Genomic DNA, 27771 nt, shown 5'->3' on the forward strand with positions numbered 1-27771 from the left:
AACCCAGATCATTTTCTGTAACTGAGTGAGGGAACTGCCAGGCAAACTGTTCCACTTGTAGGACACACACAGACTGAGGCTCCAGACACTCAGTTCAGCTGCATCTTGTTCACTTTGCCTGTCCCCTACTACTGACAGAAGTGTGTCACAGCTGCTTTGTCAAGTGTTCCCTCTGCAGACACCTGGGAGCCTTGTGCTGCTCTCCACACATGCAGGAGCTCAGCTGTTGAATCCCAGCATCTGCACAGCTCCTTGTAGCCTAATGGCTCTCAAATACTCATTTTTCTGGGTTTCAGTGCTCTGAGCCCAGCTCTGTTCTCTCCTTGCCTGATGAAGAGCATAGACTACCAGGCAGAGAAGGATTTACCATCCCTGGACAAGGAAGGGATTTTTAAAAAGCCCAGGAGATCCCAGGTTAGCTATGAGATATCATAATTGGGAACTTCCCCAAGTATTCAGTGTTTGCTGTGCATGGAAAGGTTGGCCTGGATCTCCAAGGCACCAAGGAGAGGTGTCCCACTGCTCCCACAGGATGCAGCCGTTAGGGCAGGGCTGTTTCTTGCGCTGTATGGATGGACAGGGTCATGGATAGAGCCTCAGGGATGGATCCAGGCCATTGCTTCCTTTGCTGGGACATCTAGACAACAAAAATTAAATAAAGAAGGAGTCCTGCATGTTTGGTGACCAGTTTCAATTAAAAGACTTCTGTTTTTGCATTCCAAGGGAATGGGGCTGGGATTGAAGTGTTGGGTTCAGCAACACTTTGCTTTTAGCTACAGTAATTCTTTTCTTTGTTTTATTTTCACCTCCTGATTAAAGACCAAAGAGAGAGAAGCTCAGCGTGGAGAATTCAAACAGAACACCAGAGGCAGCTTTCATCCAAGTCCTGTGTTCTGGAGAGAGCAGTGGCAGGGAAAGGTAAGGCTGAAAACCATGAGAAAGTACAAGGACTGATGGACAGAACTGCCTGCAGCAGTTGAATTCCACACCTGCCAGGATTAAAATTCATCAGAAATTAAAAATAAGTCATACATCCTTAGTGGGAAGAGCTGTCTGTCACCTATTCAGTTCTGTTTCCCTAATGAATTAAGGGTGCCACCAAAGGCAGGGATTTCCTGGCCTGCCAAGCAGGGACTGAATGCAGTCAGTGAAAAGTCAGATGAATTATCCAAGTCTCAATTGCTGCTTCTCAGTTTTATTTGACAGGTGTTTCTAAGGGCAGGTTGGAATTCCTGGTGTCATTTTACCCATTTAATGCTATAGCTTTGCATAGAAATGGTTGCATTCAAATGTTGTGGGGAAGAAGTGGAAGTGCTGTGGGTTGAACTTTATACCAGCCAAGTTCCCAAGACACTTGTGTGAAGCAGAAATAAAAAATCTAAGCTCTCTAATCCAGATAGAATTATCAAGCTAGTGTGCTGTAGTTCCTAAGTATGATTTAAAATGCATGAAATATGTAATAATTTCCTTCTCCCTCCTTTTTTTTTTTTTTTGTTTTAATGGATTGTTTGAAAAATGGCTTGCTCTTCCTCTGAGAGTGGGTCATAATAAGACCATGCCATGTGAAGCATTCATCATTGTAACTGCCAGTGTCATGGTGTCTTTATTGGCTATTAGTTTCTGTCACTGAAAGAGCCAAGGCAGGGCTACAAAGAGATGAATGAGGGGCAGAGGTCAGAGCCAGAGTACTCAGGAATTTGATGAATTATAAATTTGCTGTAGTTAACAAAAAATTAAGTCACCACAGCTATAAAATATTCATCTGTTCGTAGGTAGGGAAAAAACCCAGGAGAATATTTAAATCAAAAGAGTTTCTTCTATCAACTGTTTTCATCAGGAATGCAGGTTGCTCATGAACTTTAGCATCATAGTTGCTGTAGTTAATGAACACAGTACAGATAAAAAGAAGATTTAATTGAAATAAACAACATGGTGAGGCAAAGATTGTTAGATCCACAAAATAATTTGTCTGGTGCATTCAGAGGAGATAAGGCACGGTATAAAATAAATGCATTTTCAGTACTGCTAAAAACAAAACAAAGTGACACAGCAAGGTGTTTCCTTAAAGACATGGATGGATCCCAGCTCTCCTGAGCCCAGCAGATTCTGGCAGTTCCCTCTGTGCTCCTGCTGTGAACACCATGCACAGATCTGGTGATAATTCCTTCCAAAGGAAGTCCATGGGATTATAGGAAGTGACTTCAGCCCCACAGGGAGTGCAGCTCTTCCTCATCATTCTCCCTGTGACACGATTCACAGGAGCTGCAGAGCACCTCAGAGGCTGCTGCTAATGAAGAATAAAAGCTGTTGGCTGTGAGCCCTTCAATGGCCATGGCACAGAGGAGAAGAGGCTGCCTTACACTGTTCCCAAAGCACAGGGGGATCTCAGGGCAGTCCCACTGGCCTGTGAGTCTTTTGAAAGTCCTCTTTGTCCAGCAGCTCCACTGACCCTGAGGTGCAGCACCATTGACTGAGCACTGAACCACATAAGCTAAGGCTGATTTCAGAGTAAAATCTTTCCTATTAAGAAAAACCTTGAGTATTTTAATTGGGGGAGATTTTGGGGGGGTAGAATTTCCATGCAAAACCCAACTAAGTACCTGTTCAGCCACCTTGTGCTAGAGAAGTGTTTGCAATAAATACATAATTGTGCCAGTATTGGCATGCTGTGAATGCAATCTGAAATTATGAAGTAAAACAGTGATAAATGTTGTCTATTATGTGACACCACCTATTAAGCAAGAGTAATTTGTTTGTGTTGCATTCTGCACAGCTTATTTCTGCATTAGACATTGTCCCTCATCCTGTATTCTCCATTGATTCTTCCACACCACATCCTGCTGATTCTCACCAGTTTAAAAATGAATTAATTTCCTCTGGTGAGTTTGAAGTAATCACTTCAAAGGAAGGAAAATAATAATTCTGTTATCCCCTTCCCTTCAGTTCTCAAATGTGCTGGTACCCAGGAAGTCCTGACCTTTTCTCAGTGTTCTTTAGGCCTCTGGGAGTCAGTGATTTCTGAGTAAAACTTGTAAGACTGTGTGAACACACTACAAGTGTTAAATGATATATTTGCTGATGGTAAAGCCTTAGGAAAGCACTGAACCTTCACATTTTACACTCATGAACTCATGTGATTCATGGCCCTGGCAGCCTCCAAAGTTTGGGTGCTTTAAAAACTTTTTGTTATCAAAGTAGCACCAGTTTTTTATTTTAAACCTGCTTTGACTGAAACTTTTTAGATCTCCTCACACCTTGAGTGTGATTCCTGGAAATCACCATTAAATAGACTTGAATAAGAGAGTTAAAATAGTCTTTCAAAGAACATGTGGGGCTTTAATAATTAAATACAAACTCGGTTTCAGGTGTGAATCTACCCGGTGTTTCTGCATGGAGAGAAGGTCAGAAGTTGGCTAGAAGACTGCTGGGTCCACCCCCTCCACTTCCACATTTGAGGGGCAGAACTGGAGAGCAGAGCACGGCAAAGGCCTTTGGTACAGCTGTCCTTCTACAGCACTGGCTGTTTTGGCACACCCCCCCCAAAAAAAAGGCTTATTAAACCTAATTGAAACAAATTAAACCTAATTTAAACAAAAGCTTTGCAGGCCCTTCTGAGCACCTTTCTTTACCGGCTCTTGTAATAACAATTGGCTGCTGCAACTTCAAATTTCACCTTTACAGGTTTATCTTCTCCCTTGAATATCACAGATTTTACAACAGACAATGCAAATAATCCTCAGAGCTGCATTAGGAAGCAGGTTGGGACATGCACACCATAGATACAGGAATTGTTACTCTCTGAAACAATTACATCACTGCTGTTTCCAAATCTTTCCCACAGAACCTTTGGAAGGAGGTCAAGGATTTGGGGCAATGCCAGCGGTGGAAAACAGCTCCAGAGTGAAGGGAAAGGAACCTGGAGCCCAAAGCTCTGTGGTGGCTCCCAGCAAGGCTGAAAGGGGCAGCAGTGCACCCACAGAGGGTACAAACCAAGCCCTCAGGAGCCTTCTCTTGCAAAGGCAGTCCTGTGAGGAGCACAGACATATCAGGCTCCCCAGAGATGCTGTGATACACCAACCCCAAGGGATCCATTCTCCTATCCCTGGGCTTTCATTAAGGAAAGATGGAGCCAAGCCCAGCACCTCAGGAAGCTGCAGCAGAGGAAGAAGTGCATCTCCTCAGAGACAGAAAGAGTCTGAGAAAGAAAACCTTAAGCAACCTTCAAAGAGGAGGGCAAACCTTAGAAAACCTCACCCCTACAGCCCTGAAAGTGTTCGGGAATTTATGTATCGAAAAAAAGCAGAAAGAAAGAGAAAACTCCTCAAAGAGAAAAAGTCTTTGGCACAGGCTGCAGAGATGAAGAAGAAAAGGTTGCAAGAATTGTACAGGAGACAAAAAGAAGCTATTGGGAAGAAATCGTGTCCTGATGAGATGCACAAACCCCTTGGGAAAACAGGTTCTGCCAAAGGAAATCCTCAGTGTGAGTTGGAGCAAGTAAGTCCTAAGGAGTGGCAGATTGAAACCCCTCCAATCTCAGTGCAGCATGTGTAGGACATGAAACACTTCATACAAATGTTTTGAGAGAGAGAAAAAGTTTCATTTAGAAAAGCAGAGCAATTAGCTCATAATTAAGGCATAAACTGCTGGGCTCATTGGTAGGGCTGGAACCCTCAACTTCAGGCCAAAAACCTGGAAATCTCCAGTGCCTGAGCTAAAAGAACAGGTTTGCTGTGTTACATGAGCAAATTATTAGGTGGAATAAAAGCCAAACATTACCCTTCTGCTGCCAGCTACTGAGTGCTTACACTGCTGGGCTCTTCTCTTTCAGGAGCAAACCAATGGGGGAGTACTGGAAAGGAGTTTCATGGCCTGGGTGGATGAAACATCCTCTCCTCTATCACCAGAAGATCACAGAGGCAGGTACTGAGACATAAAAGGCATCCTAGAAAGCCACTTTCTCAGCTCACACTGCAGACATCTCTCTCTTGTTTGGTTTTTTAAAACAGGAATCAACTCCTAGAAACAGCTCAATCACCTAAAAAAGGAGAAGCATCAGGTCCTCCAGCACCACTGGAATCTGAACGCTGGTTTCTCAGTCCTCTGAAATGTGAAGACTTGAGGGACGGCTCTCCCCCAGCTCTGCATTCACCTCCTCTGAGCTTTTCTGTTCCTCAGAAAGATGCAAAACCTTCCTCCAAGGACTCATCTTTTGGACTTTCTCCACAGAGAAGCAAACAGGATCAAGTGAGAGCCATTCACAGTCTGTCCAGGGAACTTGCAGAAAAGATTGACGTGGCGAGGAAGAGGCTGAGTGCAGCCAGCTGGGCTAAAGCCTCTGCTGACAAACAATCAACAGAGACAGCTCTGGACCTGCACAGTGATCCTCCCTCTGCCCCAGAACCTGAGACTTCCAGGGATAGGCAAGAGAGGACAATGACTGCACAAATGCCTCTGGACACCCCAGATCCTGAAGGGCTCTGTGTGACATCCAGCAGGGAATGCCATGGACTGGGCAGGATTGACCTGCTGGGCAGCACTGAGGGAGCAGCAGCCCTGGGCACACAGAGGGAAATGCCAACTCCTCTGCCTGGTGGGAATGCCGAGAGGGAAGAATTGCCCTGGGTCACTCATAGTACAGGACAGAGTCACCTCAGCTCCGCAGAAGAGCTGAGCAACAACTTGAGAGGTAAATCCTTTCCACATGGCACAACAGGGATGCTCAGGTGCCACTGCCCAGGTCTTTCAAAGCTACAAGCAGGGGTTAAGCTTCATTTCCCCTTGGCTATTTATTGGAAATATTGTGCCTTGGAAAATCCCTGAGCAGTGGCTCTCCTAGGTTTTACTTTCCTCCCCCCTCCTTGCACCTGTAAAACTATGTCTCATAATTTTATCTGTGGCTTTGCCACTAATTTTGGACATTTCACTTTCTGGTACCTTTATAAAAGAATTATAAACCTAAGCCCATCTAGTTAAAAACCTGTGGATAAGAAGTGCTGTATTAAAATGAAGTGCTCACAGGTAAGTAGGCAGTGAATAGATGCCAAAGCTTGGGCCATTTCATTTCTATGAAGAGCATATTTATTAAATGTCTTCATTTGTCTTTTTAAAAGGTTTCCCTGTGAATAAAGACTCCAAGAAGGACATAAGTCTGTGCCATGAAAAGCCAATAACCAGCCCAGCCTCTCCAGCTCACAGATTCCTCACTAGAAGGTAAACAAAGCTGGGTATTTTATTCTCTGCTTAATGTGCCTTGCACGTATCTAAAATAAGGAGCACCAATACAGCATGGAGCCATACTCCGGGCAGTGGGTCTCCTAGACCTCACCTTCTTCTCATTGCCTCTGTGAAATGACATTTCACATTCTGTGAAATGTCCCGGGCAGCTCCAGTCGGTGGATCCCGAGTGGCTCTGGCGGATCTCGGGTGGCTCTGGCCGCTGGATCCCGGGTGGCTCTGGTCGGTGGATCCCGGGTGGCTCTGGCCGGTGGATCCCAGCTCCGGTCGGTGGATCCCGGGTGGCTCCGGTCGGTGGATCCCGAATTGCTCCGGTCGGTGGATCCCGGGCCCGGTGGGTTCCCGGCCGCGCTGCCATGACGCTCTCTCGCCACCGGAGGGCGCCGCAGCCGCGGGCGCGGAGCGGGACGGAGGGAGCCCCTGGCTAAAGCTGTCGCGGCCTCCTTCGGGCGGGGATTAATTTAAAAATTAATTTCTAGTGATTGTTTTCACTCGCTTTGCTACAAAGGTGGGTGAAAGATTCCCAGAAATGCAGCTCTGTAGGTTGTAGGCATGCGGAGCAAGACCTGCTCACACACAGCACCTTTCCTTGGACAGCACATGTGTGATTATCGTGAAAATTGGTTTGATAGCAGGAAGTGTAGAAAAAAGGGTTACATTAATGTAGGTTGTTGGCAGCCTACGTTCATTAAATATTTAATGTAGAGAGAAACCCCTTTGAATTTGGCTTGTCTTAGAGAGCAAACTGCCCCATTGGGTGCTCTCTGGTGACCGGGGAGACCATGAAGGGACAATCATTAACTGCCGGCCAGAGCGTGTCCCTGCCCAGCCACAGAGAGGGACAAAGCCAGAGTTCCCACAGAGGCCACACGACTCTGTAGAGAAGAGAATAAATCCCCTGACTGGAAGATTAAATATGACTTGGACACGCATTACCAAAGAAAGGACAAAGTGCACCAAACTGGCCACCGTGTCCCCAGAGTCCTGTTCAGAGACAAGGACAGGGAGTTGGTGCTGTGGGATCCTGCCCAGGCAGGAATGGCCTGGATCTGCTTCATGGGCACTGTGATGGTGCTTGGGAATGAGCTGGCTGGGCCAAACTACCTGCAGCTAAACTTCTCTAGTGGGAAAAAGAGTATTTTTTTCTCTTTTTAATTGAAGGTGGGATATTAGGCCCAGCATTCTTTTCAAGAAGATTGTTTACAGCTTTACAGTGTGAAGTAACCCGGAGGAAAATGAAAATTGGAGAGATAAGTCCAGACAGATGAGCTTACCAAAGTTATGAGGAGTAATTACTGGAATTTCCCAGAGTTAAACCCCTGTTCTTTGTGCACAACCACCACACTCACAAAGGCTGGGCTGATCTCTGCTCCGAGAGATCGGTTGCAAGGATTATAGAGCTGCTCTGTCACAGAAGACAGCAAATGTATAAAACATGAGCAGCAGGCACTCTGAGTGTGCAGTGGAGACAGTCAGAGCTGTGTCTGCACTGCACCTTGGGGAGCACAGCCCAGCAGCTGTGGGCTCCATCACTCTTGTCCTGACACCACCCAAACTCACAGGAATGATGGTAGGTGCAGGACCCCCATGGCCCATTGGGAACAGCCCCCAGCTGTAAGGGACAAGCATCAAACCAAGGAGAAATAAGACAGATTGCAATGATCTGCTGAACAATGCAATTACTGAGAAAGCAAAGCAGCCAGAGTCAAAAAGTCCTCAGAGCATCACTGAAAAAAACACCAATAAAACCTCTCAGACAATAAATCACAACCCTCTTGCAAGTGCTGCTTCAAAAGATGAGGAGAGCTACTTGCAGATAAAATATCACTGTGTTTAGAGATTAGAAGTGGAAAGTGTGGCTATATTGTGAATGACTCCAGACTCATCTCCTGGTGGGCTGAGGGCTCCCTGTGATGCAACAGCAGTGACAGATGGGAGACAATCTGAAGGAAGGAGCACCCCATGCTTAACCCTTCCTTAGCTACTCGTAAAGCACATAATTAATACAAAGGCACAGAGTAGAAGCCTGTCTTTTGCCCTCAGATTTTATTTTAGTAGAATCTAGAGTCTAATTTTGCACCTCTCCTGAAGTCTGCACACTCACAGGAAGCAAAAGTGGATGAGTCCTTTGGCACACAGAGTGAGGCTCCTGTAATCAAGTTTTCCTGAAGTTGGTCTGGTATCACACTGATTCACAGCAGATCAAATCAGATAGAAAGCCACCAGATAAAGGAGCACCAGTGTGCTCTAAAGAGGTGACTGAGGAACTTTGCAGGGCTGTAGTTTCTCCTTCTCCAGGAACATTTGCGCTTTGAGTGCATGAACTCTCTGTGGGGAGTGTCAGCAGGCAGTGAGGGGAGCCTGTCTCTTGCACACAAACTTCACAGGCTGTGCTAACAGGAGGGGTCCATGCTGTGTTCTTGGCCTTGTAAACCTGTTTCTATAGAGCTCTCATTGATGTAGCTAGAGCTGGGTTAGAAAATGTGATGGTAAAAGCAGCTGAGTTGGGTTTGTGCTTTGACTTCCACTGCTAAGGAGTTAGGAGTCCACATTTGGCTACAACAGCCCAAGTTCTGACTCTCCAATAGCTCATCTGAACAAAGCCACCTGTTAAAACTGACTGTGTGCCGGCCTCATTCACAAACACAAAACATGCAGCGCTCCAAACCCAGCGCTCTTGAGCATGACCTTCTCCACAGCCAGTTTCACCAGCACAGTTTGCTGTTTGCATGTTTAATTATAGCTCTGAAAACAGCAGCTCGTGTTCATGCAGGAAATCCTGCAGGTGCCTGTTTCCATAAGCAATGTTCCCATTTCATGCCTGGCTGCTCCCCCGTCCGCAGGGGCGGCTGGTGGAGGTTTGTTGCTGATGCAAATGACTCATTGATGGGAATTCTCCAAACTGCCAGAAAATGTGTGGGCAATTCCATCTTATTTTGTTTCAGTTGCCTCTGTAAGTGGCTACACTCTCGAGAGTCAAAAAAATCATCCCGTTTTTGCTGTAAGTTCAGATTTGAAAGTGCTCTGGGTGGCTTCGGGGGCTGGGACAGAGGGTGGTGGCTGGAGAGTCACCAGATCACAGCTCTGCCTCCTCCCATGGGCTCAGCAATGCACTCTTCAGTGCAAACCCAAAGAGCCTCATCTGGGAGTTGTGGTGGTTTATGCAGAGCTGGCTGTGTCTGGAGGACAGGCATTGCTAGCCCGTCCTGTGGAAACCCAGTGTTTTCTGTAGGATCTGCACTGATTTCTACTGATGCCCTTCCCAGGACACAAATCTTGGCATCAGTATCCTCAGACAAAGGAAGTATTTCCCAAGAGCCAAAGAAAACAGTGCCTAAAAAACCATCACAACACAATTGCAGAGAAAAAACTCAGCACATTTAACCAATGAATATTAGAACTGCTTTGTAAGAAATCCCTGTTTCCTCTGTTCTTTCTCTCTCATGCACCTTTGCTCCCACTTTCTGAAGACTATATCCAAGATGCGTTAGTGGAAGCTGTACTAATCGTTTTAGCAGTTTCTGGGTCATGAAAAACAAAGAAAAGCTTATTAACGAGAAAAATGAAATAAGATTTCCCTAAGCTGATTGCCGATAAAAAAAAAATTCCACGTTCATTTTTCTGTGTAAAAAAGAAAACATCTGTCACCACTTCAGTGTCTCAGTGTCCCTGCATGTGGTTTGGCTGAGGCTTGATCAATAAATGCCCATTTTCACACCTTCTTTCTTAGTTAAGCTCAAATAGTTGCAGACCAAAATAAAGTAAAATCAGTTTGTTGAATCTTTGTCTGCAGGACTTGGTGCTGACAATGTTTTGAAATATTAAAGTATATGTATCACTCCCAGATCTTAGTTGGGCCACAGCCATGCTCAGCACAAGTCCCAGAAACACTAGAACAGAGTTCAGGACTTTGTGTTTCTAAACAGATTTCTTTGCCAAGGTTCAGAGCTGGATTGTGCAACCAAGTCCCAACAATGGCATGGATTGTACAATGCAGCCCCCTTAAATTAAGCTTCCACACTGCAAGGTTGTTGTTTGTATTTGCCACCAGGTTGAAAAATACCCAGCTCTTTCAGAGCAGCAATTAGAGTAGGTAAAAATGAGTGTTGTTAGCTTTCCTGACAGCATCAAGGTACAAGACAGGAGATTTTGTTTGTTGCCAGGTATGACTTCTCAAGGAGCCTTTTGTTTCCATTTGACAAAATGTAATAGTTCTGTTTAAATTAAATAACCTTTTTTTTTTTTAAGTTCAAAAGATTGCTTTATACACATCTCAAAACCGTAGTAATTGTTGTTGTTACCTTGATGCAGCCCGCAGGGAGAACTCACGGCACGGAGGGATCAATGTGGATGTGAGACTGTTTTGAAAGTTCAGAACCAAGAGGAAATGGCCAACCCATCTCCTGGAGAGAGCCTGAGGATCTGGGACAGCCTGAGCTTCCAGCCCTCTGCCACTCTGAGCACTGGCAGATTTGAGCAGGACTTGGGTAAGGTGGCATCTCCCAGAGGGTCACTTGGTGCCCTCCCAAAGTATTTCTTGTGCTGTGGCAATTGAATGAACAGTTCTTCATTGTAATGGAATTCTTGCTGATGGCTCTGGCTAGGGCTGAAAAATCTTCTGAGGTGAGGGGGAATTTCAAATAGATGGTTCTTTTCCAGATTTCGAAGGTGAAAAAGGGGTGCATGAAAAATTGTCGTCTCCAAATCCGTGCACAATCTAAGAGATTATATGGAATTGTTATTAAAATTGCATAAAATGCATAGAAGCTCTTTGCCTTTTCCATGCTGTGCTGTCACAGGTGTGAATTCAGCTCACAGTGACAGCTACAGGTGGAACAAACCCCATTTAGCTCAGAGACATTTCCAGCACCTCGTAGCTTTATCTGAAGGTCTCTGGGAGCCTTACAATTAGCTCTTCATAATTACCCCATCCGAGCAGTGTGGGATATTGTCCTGCTTGGACAGCAAGGGACAGGCACAGGACATGGGCAGGGTGCAGGGGAAATGGAGGGATGTGCTGCAGGATGCTGGGGGCTGGCCAGGGTGCAGGGCTTGGCCACTTCTACTGGTAGCAGAGGTTTGGACAGAAACAAGGGAAAGTTTGTGGCTGAAAGGGTTAAAAGCCGCCCAGTAGCGTGCAGACCGCTCTGTCTGAAGAGATCTCTGCCTGCTCCCACCAAACAGGAGCAGATGGTGCATTGTTTTAAGGGCTTTTCCGAGACAAAAGAACAAGATCAGATAACCTTTCCTCAAAGAGGGTACTTACAAAAAGCCTTTGCTCTTATTAAGGATTCTTCATTGTTTTCCTCACAACATTTTATACATCATATTGGATTTTGGGGTGGTGGAGAAGCCAGTATTGTTTACTGTGCTTCTCCCTCCCCCCCAGGGACCAGGAGGGCATCTTAGACGATTGGGCAGCAAGGCCGTTGTCTGAAGTGTTTTACCCTATGCAAAAGACAACCTATTTATTTACTATTAATAACTGAGGGCCCCAGTTCTGCAAGGCCCAGCCACGCACTATTCACCACAGAAACAATAGGAGCTGCTGCCTCGTGTCTGTGCCAGGAGAAACCTTTCCCTTCCCTGAGCGTTTGCAGGAGCTGCCAGCCCAAGGCTGGACTGGAAGCAGCACTCCCACCATGGCCACGCTGCTGCACAGGAGGCACAGAACTGTCGTGCTCAGCACAAAGTGGGTTTGAAATATGGGTCACAAGTGGCTCTGTCACCACCCAGAGCAGGGACAGGGCATTCTGGCTGCATTGTCTGCTCAAGGCATCACCCGGCAGTTGCTCTGTCCTTTCATGGGACACAGGAGTCACCGTGCACACGCAACATAATGAGGTGTAATTCTACAACTGCTGCCAAATGCACATATTTACCTTTCAGAGGGACACACGGCACCTGACCAGCCACTGCTGTGCCAAAGAAAGATTTTCTGTAGCAAACACACTTGGCAAAATAACAAATTTCATTTAAAACATCTTAGCAGAGAGAAAAATATACTCACAAAATATTTGTTTACTACCTGGGGTAAGACAGTGAACTCGTCCTGAATTGTTGAATTTGCTTTTTAAACACAGCCAGTATAAAACCCAGAATTGCAAATCTGATAAGCTCATGCTGTGGTGAGCAAAAATTGACTCCACAGGTAGTGTTGGGAAGTATTTCACATTGCACTTGCATGAATTTCTTATCAGTTTAGGCACAAAACTTGGTATAAGCAATGAGCTGATAAGGAAGGGCTTTGCACATTGCACTACTATGTAAAATCTTTCTGTCATTCCTGCCCAGCCACCAGTGCTCTCCCACAGGGGGCTGAGGAGATGATCTGTACTCTCCTTGCTACTCCAGCATGTTCTCTGAATACAGCCCACAGTAACCAAATTTCTGTATTATATAAGAGAATGATTTTTTTTAAACCCCAGCATTTTGCCCATGCCCCTTCCTACAGTCTATAGAATGGCCTTTGAGCTGGATGGGACTGAATGAACCAGAAATCTCACTTCATCAGAGTAGACTTTTTGTTTCCTTTTTTTTTTGTATTTGAGAGATATCAACATTTAAGCTGAAACTAATTGCTTATAAAGTATTTTCTAAATGCTGAAGATTATCATGGCTAGTGCTTTAAAATAATTTGCAGTAGGAAAGCAAATGGAATGTTTTCCATTGTTCTTGAAATGCAGAATTTTAACCTGAACTACAAGGAAAATGTATTTATACGTATCATCTTTCCCCTAAACTGCTGATTGGCATATTTTCTTGTATCACTAGAGGGAGCTGCCTTCTTGCTTCTAGAAGAGGGAGAAATTATTAAATTAGTGGAATAAGCACAGAAATGTATCAGCATGGCTTCAGCTAATTGTGCTCTGATGGAGAGTGTTGAACTAAGGCAGCTCTGTGTTCCCTCCCAAATTGTGGCTGTGTTTTGTATTTCCCACAGCTCCAGCGAGCTCCAGCTCTGCCTTCAGCACCTCTGGAGTTGTCTGCAATGATGTTGTCACTGACTGAGAGAGTTTAGAATAACTGATGAGGAACAGAAGAATTTCCACAGAAGTTCAGGATTCTGGTTAGGTCTGGGTTCAGGCCCAGCTCTGTTGCTATCCTGAGCCAAGAGCTGCCTGCAGCTCTGTGTGACAAGGGGCAGCAGCAGGGGGAGGCACTGCCATGTGCTGCAACATCTGGCTGGGAGCTGAACTCAGGCCAGCCCTCCGCACCAGAGGATTTAGACATAAATACAAAATATGCAGAGCACAGGAGCAGCAAAGGCCACATTAATCCCCTTGTTTGGTAAGCAGCCACTCCTCAGTGCCAAGCAGGATGCCAGACATGTTTAGAGAGGAGAGAAGGACCTGATCCAGCAGCTGTGGAAGTACAGATTCTCCAAGGTACTCCAGAGTGCAGCTCAGCCTGTGGATTCCCTGAGGGAACAGGCAGAGCCTTCACATTGAGAGTCTCTTGCCTGGGGATTGCTCATGGCTCCCAGGTCTTGTGAAGGGCCAAACTGCCCTTTGTGATCAGATTTTACCAAACCTCTTTTCTTCTTCCCCTTTTACCTGTCATCACTGCGGGTCCTTTCCTGCAGAAAGTGCTGAAGAGTGGGTGGTATTTCCCCTTACCTGGAGAGCACCCTGAAATAATAAAGCAATTGAGCTAACATGGTAATTTTGGAGAGGGGAAGGACTGCCCAAATGAGGGCTAATGGGGAAATTCCTTCTGGATCTGCTGCTCCACTCCACAGCAGCATTTCAGGACACTTTACACCCCATATTTCTACACCTCCAGGCAATTATGCAGACAAAGTCGTGCTTACAGTTAAAGTTGCAACTATGTCTTTTTATAATAACTGGGTTGGTCTGATTGCTGACATGGGCAGAAAGAGAAAAAGCTGTCCTTGAGTAAAGCAGCAGTAAATGCTTCTGCCTTGCTTCAAGTGATTAGAAAAATGAGACTTTTAGCCGGGCTTTTTTAATTATATGTCAGGGAGATTCTACAGGGCTTTGCTGAGATTCTGCAGGTGCAGCGGAAAGTGATTTAATAAATGGCATTTTTTTCACAAGGCTGAGTGTATGCACATTGAAGCTATCTGGGTAGGCAGTAAATGCCATTCATCATCACCTAAAAGGACGTGAAGTTTAGCCAGATGGTATTTTCTTTAATGCAGGATGTTGCAACACAAGAAATGCATCTGGAAATAGCCACAATTAGGGAAATTACGTTCAAAAGAAGGAAAAAGAGATCAGAGCAAACTTTTTTATCACTTTCAGGTCAATACCATTGGTTGGGCTTCGGTCAGAATAACAAGAGAATTGTTCAGTTTGAGGCACAAATTGAAAATATTTGTCAGGTTTTAAGTTATATCCTAATAGATGATCATATTTCTGACTGGCCCAGATATTAGTATTAAAAGCTACCCAGACAACTTAGCATCAATAAATATAGCTTGTAACTTTTTTTGTAGAATGACCTTATTTTTTAATATTGAAGGAGCTTTTGAAAGTGCTGTCTGTAGACCCACTGACAAATTGTTCACTCGTCTTTTTTTCTATTGCATTGCTTGAAACCGCGAATAAAACTTCCCTGTACAAAACCCAGCTTTTTCATCCACTCCATTTTCCTAAATAGGTCATTGAACAAAATCATCTCTAGTTGACTATCAGCATTAAAGAGTCTGACTCAGTCCTCAAAATTAGAAAGACTAGCTAAAATGAACATTCTTTCTAAAAACATGAACTCTTAATTTGGCATGTCTAGATAATTTAGTATGATTTTGCCTTTCCAAACCGCCCTCCAAAACCAGGAAAGACCCATTATCAAAAGAAAGGATGAGATTTCCATCCAGTCTGCTGGCACTGAAATGGAGGGTGTTAAGAGAAGCTTCGTAGGAGAAGCCTCCTCCTCCACTGTAGGAGGAAAGTGAAATCTGCAATCAAGCTGTTTATAAAAACAGAGCAGCATTCTAATAGAAAATCTGCACCAGGCTCCAAGATTTAATATTTTATTTCACTCACACCCACATAAACACAAAACCCCTCCTGGCATGCAAACAAGCCCCCATCTCTGCTCCTTCTGTGTTACAGACCCTTCAGTCTGTAAAACAGAAACAAACTCTGCATGTCATGGGCTTATCCTGCACCATGGCATAATTTGGATTCAGGTGACCTGGATAGAGACAGAGATTTTATCTCAAGTTTCCAAATCAAACCTATTTCTATTTATGACCCACACTTCATTCTTTTATGACTCTGGTTGCTGTGACAGTGGCACAGCACAGAATAAACACAGAACCTGTTTGCATAAGCTCAGCAATTCATCTGAGAAGCTCAAGCAGCCAAGAACATTTCACTGGTAAACATAATATCAGCTACACTGTCACACACAGGCACGGGAGGTGCAGTAAGGAAGTAGCAGTGGAAAAGATGCCCCTGGAGCAAGAGAGGGGAAACTTCCCCACTTTAAAATGAAAGCTTTTTTCCAGAGGTTTGTATCCCCCTGTGACAAAAGAGAGAGGAAGCAGCCTGCATCCCAATGCAGATGGAGGGGATAGGCAGGATGCTGCTCAAGTTCCCAAAAAAGTGAGAACCTTTTTTCACTTGGGAAACCTTGTCACAAGGTTGGGAAGATTTTCTTTTGTGCCCAGTGGCTCTGATCCTGTTGGTGCAGCAAAGGAGCAGCAGGACCAAGAGTGACAGTAACCCACACTCTGAAATTCAGGCTTAGAACGGGAATTGTTCCTCATTCCTCTCTTCTTAAGTCCTGACGGTTCCCAATACTTGCAGGACTTTATGCTCACACATTTCTTGACAGGATGTAGGTACTGACATTTTCCATCTCCAGTTATGGTGGAAGAAGTTAATGTATGCAGAGAAGTTATTTCAGCAATAAAGGCAGATGTCACATTTGGGAGGCTTCCAAATATAGGCCCAGGGAGGATTCAATAGGAAAATGCAGTTGGAACAATGGACACATTCCCCTTGTGATGATCCCCTAAACTTCTGCAGGTGAGGGAGATTTTGGTGGCACAGAGCTGGAAGACAAACACAGGAGACACCTGGACATTTTAAGGCAAACCTCCTTACTACTGGCTCACAAACTGAAGGTCAGTGGGAAAGCTGTGTAATGAGAAAAGGGAATTCCAGTTCTGCTATCCCAGGGAAAAGGGGCTCCATATCCCCACATTCAGGTGTGCTTAGGCCATAATCAGTTGGCATCAGCTGCTCTGAGTCAGGTTTATAAACCTATGGACTATAAAGGTGAGGTGCCAGCCCTTATTTGCTGTTTGGAGACCTTGGTGTAGCTCTTGTGGGTAACATTAAAGTTGCTGTACTGCAGCCAAAGCACCATTTGTGCTGCCTGCCTGGGGTAGCAGGATGTGGCAGGAGCTGGCTGTGCAGCTCCTGCCCCGCCCTTTGCCCCCTAGCTCTCAGGTGTTGTGTCACCTGGTTGAAGATGCCATTTGAAATGTGTCACTTCCTAACACAGCTCCAGCAGCAGCAGCAGAGACATCGGCTTTTGGTGCTGAGGGAGAAGGCAAAGCAAGAGGTTGAGGAAAGCCACAGGTTTTTGAGGGGCCTGCTGCAGCTCAGTTCTGAGGTAAGTTATGATTTCAGACCCTGGGTTACACCTCTAGGCCCCAGCTCTCATGAGAGCAGTTCTAAACACACAGCAATTTGTGTGTACTACCTTACCCTTGCGTGCCCACAGAGTTTTCTCCCAGCCCATTAATTATCAACTCTTTAGGAATTGTTGGCATAGAAAAAGCAACCAGGAGCTTCCCAAAGAAGATGAGGAAAAAAGGTTTAAATGTTTTGCTTTTCAACTAGATCACTGAGGTGTGTGACAATTTGTGTGTGTACAGGACAGCAGGAATTCCAAAGGCAGTGATCTGCCTGTGACAAGACCTTACTGCACAGAGCAGACACAGAGAGGACACTGGCTGGAAGGTGACCTTGCTGCTGGCAGCTACAGGAGGTAGGATACAGTGAGGCACTCCAAGAATTTGGCCTGTGGTTTGACTATATTAATATTTTGGGGCACTAAAGTAATTGCTATATAGTGTTTTTAACTCTGATTTATGCCCAAACTACAGCATTAACAGCTTTCCAATGTCATGGGAGACCTTGCACTTTTAAAAAAGTAGAAACCCCTCTGAAACTTGTGTGAAAAGTATAATTTTCTTAATTTTGCTTTATTATCATACTGTGGACATAAATTAGAACATTGTATGTGTATTTTTTAAGTTCACTTAAAGTGCATAAAGACTTGAGAATTGCTTCCAGGGTCTTATGGATGCAATTACCGGAAAGGCACCTTTGCACAGGTGAAACTTGCAGTACCACATAAAAATGAGCAGCATTCTGGTTTGAGAAGATTCAATCTCCATGAAGGATTTGGCTGTGAAGGTAAGGAGTTGAAATAATATTTCTGACTGCAGTAAGAAATGTTTCCTTTTTCTTACCTTCAGTAATCAAGAGATGGGTTCACTGAGACACTCAGCATTGAAGAAAGAAAGAGATCCTGATCCAGTGGATCCCAAAATACTGGGAGAAAGAAAACCTTTAGGAGGAGGAGGTTCATATTGCCCGGTGCTTCAAGGAGGTGAACATGACATTAAAGGATTTAGTGGTATTGGGAAAATGCCTCATTCAACCTGGCCTGGAACACACTTTTCTAACTAATTTAAAATTTTTGGTCCTAAATATTTATGTTCACTATGCATATTTAAACTATGGCTATGTTCCTTTGTACTGCTGGCCCTTCTAAGACAGTTGTGTTGGGAGCTGAGAGTTATTTACCCTGTTGATGGGCCCCTTTTTAAATTTTTACCTCTTTGCCACGATTTCACTTGTAAGGGAGGTTGATGTCCATACCTTGCTCCTGGAAGTGAACAGCTGAGGGATGACTCCTCCAGCTCCTGCTGAGGGCAGTGCACGGGCTCAGTGGACAAGTATTTGCCAAAGCACCTTCAGTTCAGAAATGGATGTTAACTTGTACTGGGGGAGTTGTGGTTTGTGTCTTTTCCTTTCAGATATTTTATTTTTGGTGACGTTAACTCTTTGCCTTGGGGTCTCTGCCAGCAGATCACAGGCGGTCACAGCACAGCCATCACACCTTGAATATGTTGTCACCTCGGGTGAATCAGCCTCATGGGGAGACCTGGGACAGCTCTGGGGACAGCAGTGACCAGGCCAGCTCCAACAGCCAGGTAGCACCAGCTCTTGAAGCAGTCTGAGGAGTGTTTCTCTCTCTGGGTTGGTTGGTTTTTTGGTTTTAGTCCCTCTATCAAACCATTCACCTGATGACACCAATACTCTGCTCTGTCCCCAGCGGACCGCAGCCATTCCACACTTCGGAGGCTCCAGCACCTTCCATGGTTCCAGCCTGGCCGTGGTGGAGCAGTGCCTGAGGGCAGAGGAGCTGCGGGCTCGGCACCAGGCAGTGCTCCTGCAGCTCCGGAGGAAGGCTCTGCGGGAGAGGGCCAGGGCCGAGCTGGCCTGGCTGGGCCACCGGAGACGGTGAGGGCCACAGGGGCACTGCCGCTGGAGGCCTGCTAGGCCACGACCGCTTTACCTCCTTTCAGGGGAACACAATAAATGTAAAATCTTCTTAGAAAGCAAGTAAAAAATTGAAAGGAAAGGAGCTTGCGTGGTTTTAGTGTCTCCAGAGCAGAGTTGAGCTTCTATGGCAGCCTCCTCTGTGGTGGTGTGACGCACCAACTGCGCTGAGGAGCCCTCAGGGATGGACGGTGAGGGTGTCCCTCAGCGCTAATGAGGATAACGAGCCCTCAGGGACAGTGCGGGGTGTCCCTCAGCACTGACTGGGCTGAGGAGCCCTCAGGGATGGACGGTGAGGATGTCCCTCAGCACTGATGAGGCTAAGGAGCCCTCAGGGATGGATGGTGAGGATGTCCCTCAGCACTAATGAGGCTAAGGAGCCCTTAGGGATGGATGGTGATGATGTCTCTCAGGACTTACCGGGCTGAGACACTGTAAGGAACCCCCAGTGCTCAGGAGACTCCGTTTGCTTCAGGAGAGGTCCAGGCACCACAGCCCCATGGTTATGTCTTCCAAGTCCATCAGAACTTTCTGCAGAGCCTTCCACACCTACAGCTGTTTTGAGAGGAGCTTTGCTCCCATGCATAAATTCAAGGCATTTAATGATCTGACTCTGATTCTCATCCTTATGATCTCCAGTGTTCTGGAAAACCTGCAGGATAGTACAGAAGCCTCTGCCATGGCAGCAAAGCAGAACAAACTCCTGATGGAGCTGAAATGGGAGCAGGTAATGCTGCAGTGAGAGGAGCTAGCATTCATCTCATATCCACAGGGAGGTGTCTGGAGTTGCTGGAGCAAGTGGGGTTTGTGTTTAAAAAAAAAAAATCACTTTGCATCCATTTTTCTGCATGTTTTCTACGTACCCACAGTGAGGTGGCTTTTGTGTCAAAGTCAGCAGTCTGTAAACCTTGGATAAAAGAAAACATGTTTTTTTTTCCTCTTCTGCTACCTCACTGTTATTGTGGATTTTTCTATTTATGCCATAACAAACAGGTCATACAATGTAGGTTTCCACTGATTTATGCTTGTGCTGTTGAAATATATTAAATTAATCTGACAGCTAATTTTATAGTCTTGGTTATTCCACTATGCTAGGTTCATAATTACACTTGGTAGTCAGAAAATTTCTGTCCTGCTCCTTATGTAGTGTGAGCCTCTCACTTAAGTAAAGGAATTCCTAGTGCAAACCACAAGCACCCTGTAGTTTTGAATGATCTGAAGACAATTTTTAAAGGTCTCACCACTTGACACACGATCAAAACATGGCTTTACCTGTCATCAGTTTTCACAGGTGAAATCCCTGTTGAAAAATAAAACTGCAATTTTTTTATAAAAAAGGAAACTATTGTATTTTCAGGGTATTTTGGGATTAATAGTGCCCTATATGAAGAAACATTGTACATATTTTTAAGTATAGCTCTTCATTATCTTCACTCTGTTCTGCTTCTTTTTTTCTCTTTGTGTAGGCAGAAATCCAGCACCTGAAAAACATCCACAGGGCAGCCCATCAAGAAAGGAAGCTTTTATTAAAGCAGCAGAGAGAAATCTTAATGATGCAGCATTCAACAGCACAACTCCAGGAGAAGCTGCACAGTTTGGCTGGGAAGCAGGAGATTGAGAAGTCAGGGAGTAAAGACAATTGTGTCCAGCTAAAGCATAAAAGGAGCAAGAAATATGAGGGGTAAGTAAAACCTTTCTCAATGATTGCTGAAGGTAAGACTGAATCCAGTGAAGATGGAGACAGGGATGTCCTAGATAATTGTGTGAGCTGTAGATACTCCAAAGAGGAAGTGTATAATGACAAATTTTTCCAACTTCTGTGTTCAAGCAGTTGATAAATCAAGATCACTGCTTATCATTCTGTCCCAAATGGTGAGTTCCTCAGGGCACCTTTAATGATGCCATGCAACTGCTAATGACAGTTCATGCTTTCATGGTGGCTTTTAACTACAAACCCAAACACTTTGCAACTATATATTAATTAGGCTTCACAATACCCATATGGAATGAGTAGAAATGTATTGATTTAATTGGGGAAATTCACTCCTTTGTCACCCTCTGGCTCTGAGCCTCTGTATCACTCAGCCCCTCAGAGCTGGTCTGTGCTTCACTGAGGATTTAACCAGAGAAAGACTTTGTAATACACAGGGCTAAATTTTAGGTTTAAACTGAAGCACAGAGGTGTCATGTAAAATCCTACAGTGAGCTATAATTCAGGAGTTTAGTCAGACTGAGAAATCCCCATCCTGCTGTCCCCCAGGAGCATCCCTGTCTGCTTCCTGCTGGGCTGCAGGAGCTGAGCAGTGTGAATGAGAACCCCACAGCATCCACACTGCTCAGAACAAAAATCTAGTTTGCTTCAGGAAGAGAAAAAGCAGCTAAAGACATATATTTATCAATGTGAATTAAAACCCCCTTTCATTCAGTGTTACCCAGAGCTTTAGCAGGGTGGTGAGTCAGGTTTGTGCATTTACTTAAGTCCCCACAGGGGAAGGCTTTCAAATAAATCCCTGCATGGAACTGATCTATAATTCATGGTGTTATTGATTACAAGTCAGAGAAATCTTTAAAAGGTTTCTTGGCTGTGCTTTCACTTCTTATTACTGACAAGGCTGCTCGTAGGAGAACAGTGAATATTGGTGTCAGTCTGGAGCAGCCAGGGGCTGTGGAATCAAATGCACCCAAATTCTGGCTGATTGTCCATAGATCTCTGTCCTGTGTAAGAGTACAGAGTGGTGATTACGCTATTTATCCACCTGCATGGGTATGTTCATATTTTATACTGATCAGGAACAAAGCATTCTATGTCTAACTCTTTACAGCTTTTCTATTGAGAACAAGGAATCACTGGTACAATCCCAGAAGCAGGTGGAGGAGTTGCCAGGTTTGGAGCAGTCCCTTAATGCTCAGGATGATGTTTTCTTACCTCTGGAACCTACAAATTCAGCTGGAATAGAACCTATAGCCACACTTGTTGCAAGAAAAGACCAAAAGTGTGTATTTCTGGTAAGGACCACCTCTGGAATTCCGTTAATGCCTAAAGAAAGGCTGGCCCAGGTTATATTTGCCTTAAAATAGCACAGGACTAATTTAGCACTTAGGAACATGAAGTCAAAATAGGTGTGTTGGTTACATGCACTTTTTCCTTAAAACATTAACTCTGTCTCCTAAATGTTTACATTCTAGGAATCTGTGCTGGAGGAAAAGGCACTTCTTTCAAACCCTGATCCAAAAGATAATGAAGATATTAATCCATGTGGCAGAAAAAACCCAGTGAAAGGCTTGGGGATGCTTCCTACTTGGTGTAACTTATGCCTGGTTCAGGAGGAAAGAACTCCTGAAGGAACAGGTCAATCATATTTAATGCTATTATGTCCAATCTGTTTCAACTACTTCAATCAAATTTTAATCCAGACAGAAAGAAAGACAATCTTCTCATTTATTACCAAAGTGTCTTGCTCACTATAGCCAATGTATAAATCACTGCTGGGCAAGATGTGGGGATCTCTCAGAGGTTTATTAAGAGATATGATTATACTGCTTCCCCAGAACAAAATCATAACTTACTCTGATTGTGTCATTAACAATTTGCTCTCTTTTGATACAGTTTTTCAAGAATTTAAGGCTGTTCTTTTAAAAAGAACATAGATCAGTTGAAGATAGACTTGGACAGGACATGCTGGAGTTATTTTTGTTTCCAGGTTTTATCCTCAGGTCATATATCTTACACTCAGTATAACAGGTGAAAAATAAAACTGTCTGTTTATATATGAGTCAGTTATATCATTTACATAGTTCTGGGTATGCATAATTTCTGTAATATAAACATTTACATATTGTGGCAGTATTTCCTATTTCTGTCATTTTTCTAATGAACCATCTTTCTGTGTTTCATAGAATATCCTGAATTGGAAGGGACCCACAAGGATCATAAAGTCCAACTCCTAATTTACCCCTAGATATCATAGTGAGGAGCATGATAGATTTGAGTGTCCTAAGTGATCTATCAGCAAGCTCTTCAATAAAATATTTTTCTTTAAATTGATGATTTAAAAAAAAATATTTTAAATGTTCCAGTTAAAGAAGAGGAAGTGCCTGCTCCCTCTGAGATCCATCAAGTGGATGCCAGTCAGTGTTTGAAGCATTTGGACCATATTTCTCATGAAGCTTCTGATGAACGAAATTTAAAAGCATTTTCTGAGGGATTGACTTCCGTGGAATCATTGTCCAAGTCAAATAACTTCTTTTTGCAATGTGAAAGTGCCAAATCAGACTCTTCTCACTCAGAATTTCAGAAAGTGTCTGCAGTTTGGATCAGCTTCTCAAAAAATTCCATTTCAGACCCAGAATTAGAGCTGAAACATGGAGAGGACACAGATGTCAGTGTTCCAGAAGAGTTTGTCTGTGACAGTGGTGATGTGTTTGCTAATATCTCAAAAGAGATGCCAATAGCAATAAGCAATGGAAAGGAAACATCAGCTAGTGACAAACACAATGAACGTGAGCTGCCTAAAGATGACAGAGCTGAGACTTCATCTCTCTCCCAGAAGTACCCTGGAGATGTGTTGGGTCACGGCTGCACTGATCACCTGCTTTCCTTCACCCCAGCAGACAAAGCCATTGTTTCCAGAACCGAGTCAGCACATTGCTCCCGGTCTGAAAACCCTTCAGAGGGAGTGGATGAGCCATACCCAGGTGCCTCACAAAGCTGCAGCAGAAACAAGCCCTGTTCTCAGGAGATCTCGACAGTGGGAAATGATGCAGCTGCCAGCCCTTCATGCACTGATGCAGCCCCCAGTAGTGATAAGGGTCTCCCTCCAACTGACGAGGATACCTCGTCGGAAATGCTGTGTTCTGTGGGTGAAGTATTGTCCTCTGGAAGTGCTGACTTGCCATCCTCTAACAAAAAGGATTTGTCATTTCCAAGTGAAAATCTTCCTCCTCCCCCTTTAGGTGCAGATGCAATGAAAAATGGTGATCCTGCCTCCAGCATGGATGATTTCACATCTCCACTGGAACAAATGACAGGCTCGGAGTCTAGCCAGGGCATGGATGAAGATCTATCACTGGAAATGGATGCATTACCCCCATTACCTGATAGCACTGTGCCTGAAGGATCTCCCCTGCTCAGTGCAGAGACAAGTGGTGCTTTTTCAACTCAGGATGGTTGTCTCTCAGAACAATCTATTACAGCTCTTTCCTGCTGTTTATCAGAAAACCAGCATGGAGAACAGGAGATGCCTTTGCAGCATTTGGAGTTTCTGCCTGTGTCAAATACAGATTCTTCTGGTGGAAGTAAAAGTCCTGAATTCCCAATGAAACAATGCAGAACGTGTGAAAAGCTGCCCAGTGCTGAGGTGGACAGTGATGACCCATTATCATCCTTTGAAATTGGGGACAGAGTGTTGGTAAAGCAGAGCCAGCCTGGAACGCTGATGTTCAAAGGCCGGACTCATTTTGGCAGTGGTCACTGGGCTGGTGTTGCACTGGACAAAGCTGTAGGTGACAATGCTGGAGCTTATGAAGGGGTGAAGTATTTTGAGTGTGCTCAGCACTGTGGGGTCTTTGTCAGACCTGATGAGATTTCACACCTATTTGGGGTTAACAAAAATAGTTCCAGTTACATGGGGAATGAAGATTCTGACTCCTTCCATGATGATGATGACTCCTTCAAAGGAGACTGCAGATGTTCTGAAGATGATGAGCAGAGAGTGGGGTTTGCAGAGGAGAAAGCAGAAGACACAAGCAGTGCAGGAGGATCAGAAGTAAGAGAAAACCAGTCTGGGTTATACAGTGCCTTGCTGTGTGGAAAAGGGCAAAAGCCTCCCCATTCCAACCAGTGTAACTGTAATGAATTCCTCTGTCAAAAGAACTTAATGTGCTTGGGATCAGATAAAGAAAAACCAGAACTGGCACAAATAAAACAAACTATATTTGCAGATGCTCTTCCAAAGAAAAGCAAGACAGATGAGGTAAACACAAGCAAAAATATTTGTTGCTTGGTAGAGGATCAGAAAAAAATTAAACTTGCTGATGATATTGCAAGTGAACTCAGTAAAAAACTTCTGTTTGACATTTTAATTGCATTTTCTGAAACAGCTCAACACAAATATAAAAGTGCCTTTGAAAAAGACATGATGAATTATGGCAAAGGCCTGAGGCAAGAAGACAATCAGAAACCATTTCCCCTCAAAGAAAATTCAGTTGCTGCCTTATCTGAACCATCAGCAAAGATTTCTGATGTTTTACTGGGTGATTTTGATACGCTTTGCATTCATGGTTGTCACACAGTAACAGACAGAATTGTAACTAAATTTATAGATGATGCAGTTAAAGAATATAAGAAGATTAAAAGAAAACACAGATCAAAAGCAGACAAGATACTTCATTTATCTCCAGAGACTTCTCCAACCACTTTGCCTGTAAGTAGAGTGAGAAAGTTTTTATTTCAAGTGCTGGCCCTGAAGCTGGGTCTATAGAGGCAAGAATTTGTGTGGCCCAGTTTTGCATCATCCATAGAAATTATATCAATGTTAGGAACCAGACTGCTCACTTCATGTGACCCATTCCTTATTTAAGGAATTATTCTGTATCCATTAGATAATACATGTATGGTTCAAACAAAGATAATGAGAGTTCTTTATTGGAATTATTAATAATACACCAGTAAATCTTTCTTTGAGCCCATGAATAAAATGTTTTTAAGTGTAACGTTGATCAGTTGCTAATAATCTCAATACCTCTATGGAGGCATTAGGAAAAAAATATGGAATGTATTAGTCTTTTCTTTTTTTCTCTTGAAGCTCCTTTTAAAAATCCTTGATGCTGGTGTTTTTGGAAGCTCTGAAGATTTTGATCAGCCTAATTCTGACCAAAACATGCTGGTGAGACAGATCCAAAAGCAACACTTGTACAAATTAGACCAGTGGCACTCAGCTCCTTGGAAGAAAACTGTGGAAGTTCCTCTTGTGATACCACATAACAGTTCTTATGTTAAAAATTTGTCTGCATATGCTGTGGAAGAATTATGGACCCCAGAGAATGTAAAATCAAATTTCAGGAACATCAACGTGCCAAAGTACTTGGAATACAGTGATCTCCCAGGGAATGATTTGGAAGCAGAAAGCAAGAGGATGTATAATCAGGTATTTTTAAAGCACTAACTGTTAATTAACTTTTGTAGTGTTCTGGAGGCTGAATCATATTAGCTAATATTAATGTTATTCCAGTTGCTAACTAAATATAGCTAATTCCAGTTGCTAAATATAACTAAAGGAACACTGAAAGGTACTACCAGGAGTATTTTGCAATTTGCTGCAGAATAATTACAGTAGAATAAATGTCCTTGCAGAGAATCCAGAGTTTTGCCAGAGTTCCACCATAAGCCCTTGGACACCTGCCCCGGTGTCTGGTTTGAGTCTGTTCAGGGAAAGCCAAGTTCCATGGAAAGCTGGGGACTGGAATCCAGTTTTCCTGACTTCAGTGTCCTGCTGAGTTTGTTATAGGTTATATTTGATTTGAGCTGTGAGTTGCTGTGTGCAGAATATCAAGTGACTGCAAAGCCAAATATGTTCCCATGGATGGAAAAAAATGTGGGATCTCCCTGTTCCAGGCATCTCTACAGAAGGACAGATGTCAGTGATGTCAAGGTATGTTCTGGCAATGTAAAGCACAGAAACAAGAGTGGAAAGAGCAGAGATTTCAATGACAAAAAGAAATGAGAAATTGGGGAGGATTATAGCAATGTAACTGAGGTGATGGGAAAAGAAACAGTATTACCCTGAAATGCCTGAATAAATACAGACTGAGCTGATTCATTGAAATATTCCATATGTAGGGCATTAAGAATGGGAATGGGCCTTTAAACTCTCCTAATTATGACTATTTTGTGTGTAATATTATGATTAAAATGTGTTGGTTGGCCAGTATTACTCAGCTACCTCTAGATCAGTCCCCTAAACTTTGGGATGTTTCTGGACTTAAAGCTGGATCTTCACACTGGCACCTGTCACTCATCTGGAACTTTCACAGCACCAGAATTCTTATGAGGAGAGTTCCTTTCAGCCTTCTTTATTTTGTAGACATTTGTCCAGGGTGAAATTATTAAAATAATGAACCTGGAAAAGAATGACTTAAAAATGAAAAGAAAATTCCTAAATATGACCAAGTATGGAAACTGTAAGAGAGACAGAGTGGACCTTATTCTGGTAAGCAGAATTTCCAATGGGGATTTGTTTATTTCCTCCAGATTTAAACTAGAAATTTTCATCCTTTTGTGAGAATCACATTTATTTAGATTAACTTCAGAACTTCAAATCACTGCCTTTTAAAAAATTGAATTAATAATCCATTATTTCCAGTTCTTGTGAGGGGTTTAAATTAAATAAATTAATGATGCAGATATAAAATTGTTGGATTAGATGCAGTGAATCAGTACTTCTGAAAACTCTTCTTTTTGAAGTAAAAATTTGTTTCCATGTTATATTTTAGATCCAGGAACTCCGCAAAGAAGAATCTCAGTGGACTTCCTATGGTGATGATGAATTAACAGTGAAGATGAGGATGACTGAAGCCATATTTGATGGCTTGATCCTTGATACAATCAGAGTTCTGAATAAGATTTATCTGAAAAAAGCCTGTTTGAAAGGTGACTGTGTGCCATCTTTTTTCTTTTAATGCACTGTGGAGCTGGTTAAAAGGAGCCTGGAGATGGCTTCAGAGAGCTGGCACAGGGAATGGCAGGACCTGGAGCCAGACAATCAGGTTAAATATCTATAGTTTTATGCAAATATGGCAAATACTGATGTGATGCACTTTAAATTGGAGATTTTTCTATCAGCACCTTCAATGCCTAACAATTAGATGTGTGCCTGTAATTGGGTTATTTATCATACAATTCACAGGAGCCCACTGAATTTTTACAATATCCAAATGTGGGGTGCTGAGAATGTACTTTAATAGACAAAAGAGAGGAAATCAATGT

The 27771-nt window shown here is 43.7% G+C and overlaps 1 protein-coding gene across 1 annotated transcript in view; it reads left to right on the plus strand.

The window, feature by feature from the left end:
• The window catches only part of CCDC187 (coiled-coil domain containing 187), a gene marked incomplete at both ends in the record, with an annotated part of 42022 nt that extends 14558 nt beyond the window's left edge, over positions 1-27464 (plus strand). The window contains 23 exons of the mRNA XM_084219857.1: positions 820-918; positions 3366-3494; positions 4085-4494; positions 4829-4920; positions 5007-5686; positions 6111-6210; positions 6384-6568; positions 7064-7357; positions 16236-16333; positions 16684-16827; positions 17093-17205; positions 17699-17859; positions 18315-18439; positions 18562-18749; positions 19428-19515; positions 20255-20469; positions 21611-21794; positions 21975-22137; positions 22866-25210; positions 25592-25933; positions 26294-26437; positions 26870-26995; positions 27279-27464. Coding sequence (XP_084075983.1) covers positions 820-918; positions 3366-3494; positions 4085-4494; positions 4829-4920; positions 5007-5686; positions 6111-6210; positions 6384-6568; positions 7064-7357; positions 16236-16333; positions 16684-16827; positions 17093-17205; positions 17699-17859; positions 18315-18439; positions 18562-18749; positions 19428-19515; positions 20255-20469; positions 21611-21794; positions 21975-22137; positions 22866-25210; positions 25592-25933; positions 26294-26437; positions 26870-26995; positions 27279-27464 — 6611 coding nt within the window. The remainder of the gene's footprint in view (positions 1-819; positions 919-3365; positions 3495-4084; positions 4495-4828; positions 4921-5006; positions 5687-6110; positions 6211-6383; positions 6569-7063; positions 7358-16235; positions 16334-16683; positions 16828-17092; positions 17206-17698; positions 17860-18314; positions 18440-18561; positions 18750-19427; positions 19516-20254; positions 20470-21610; positions 21795-21974; positions 22138-22865; positions 25211-25591; positions 25934-26293; positions 26438-26869; positions 26996-27278) is intronic.
• Positions 27465-27771: the final 307 nt, after the last annotated feature.

This window comes from Fringilla coelebs, assembly GCF_963513975.1.
Source record: "Fringilla coelebs genome assembly, chromosome: 21".
NCBI classification, from domain to species: Eukaryota; Metazoa; Chordata; class Aves; order Passeriformes; family Fringillidae; genus Fringilla; species Fringilla coelebs.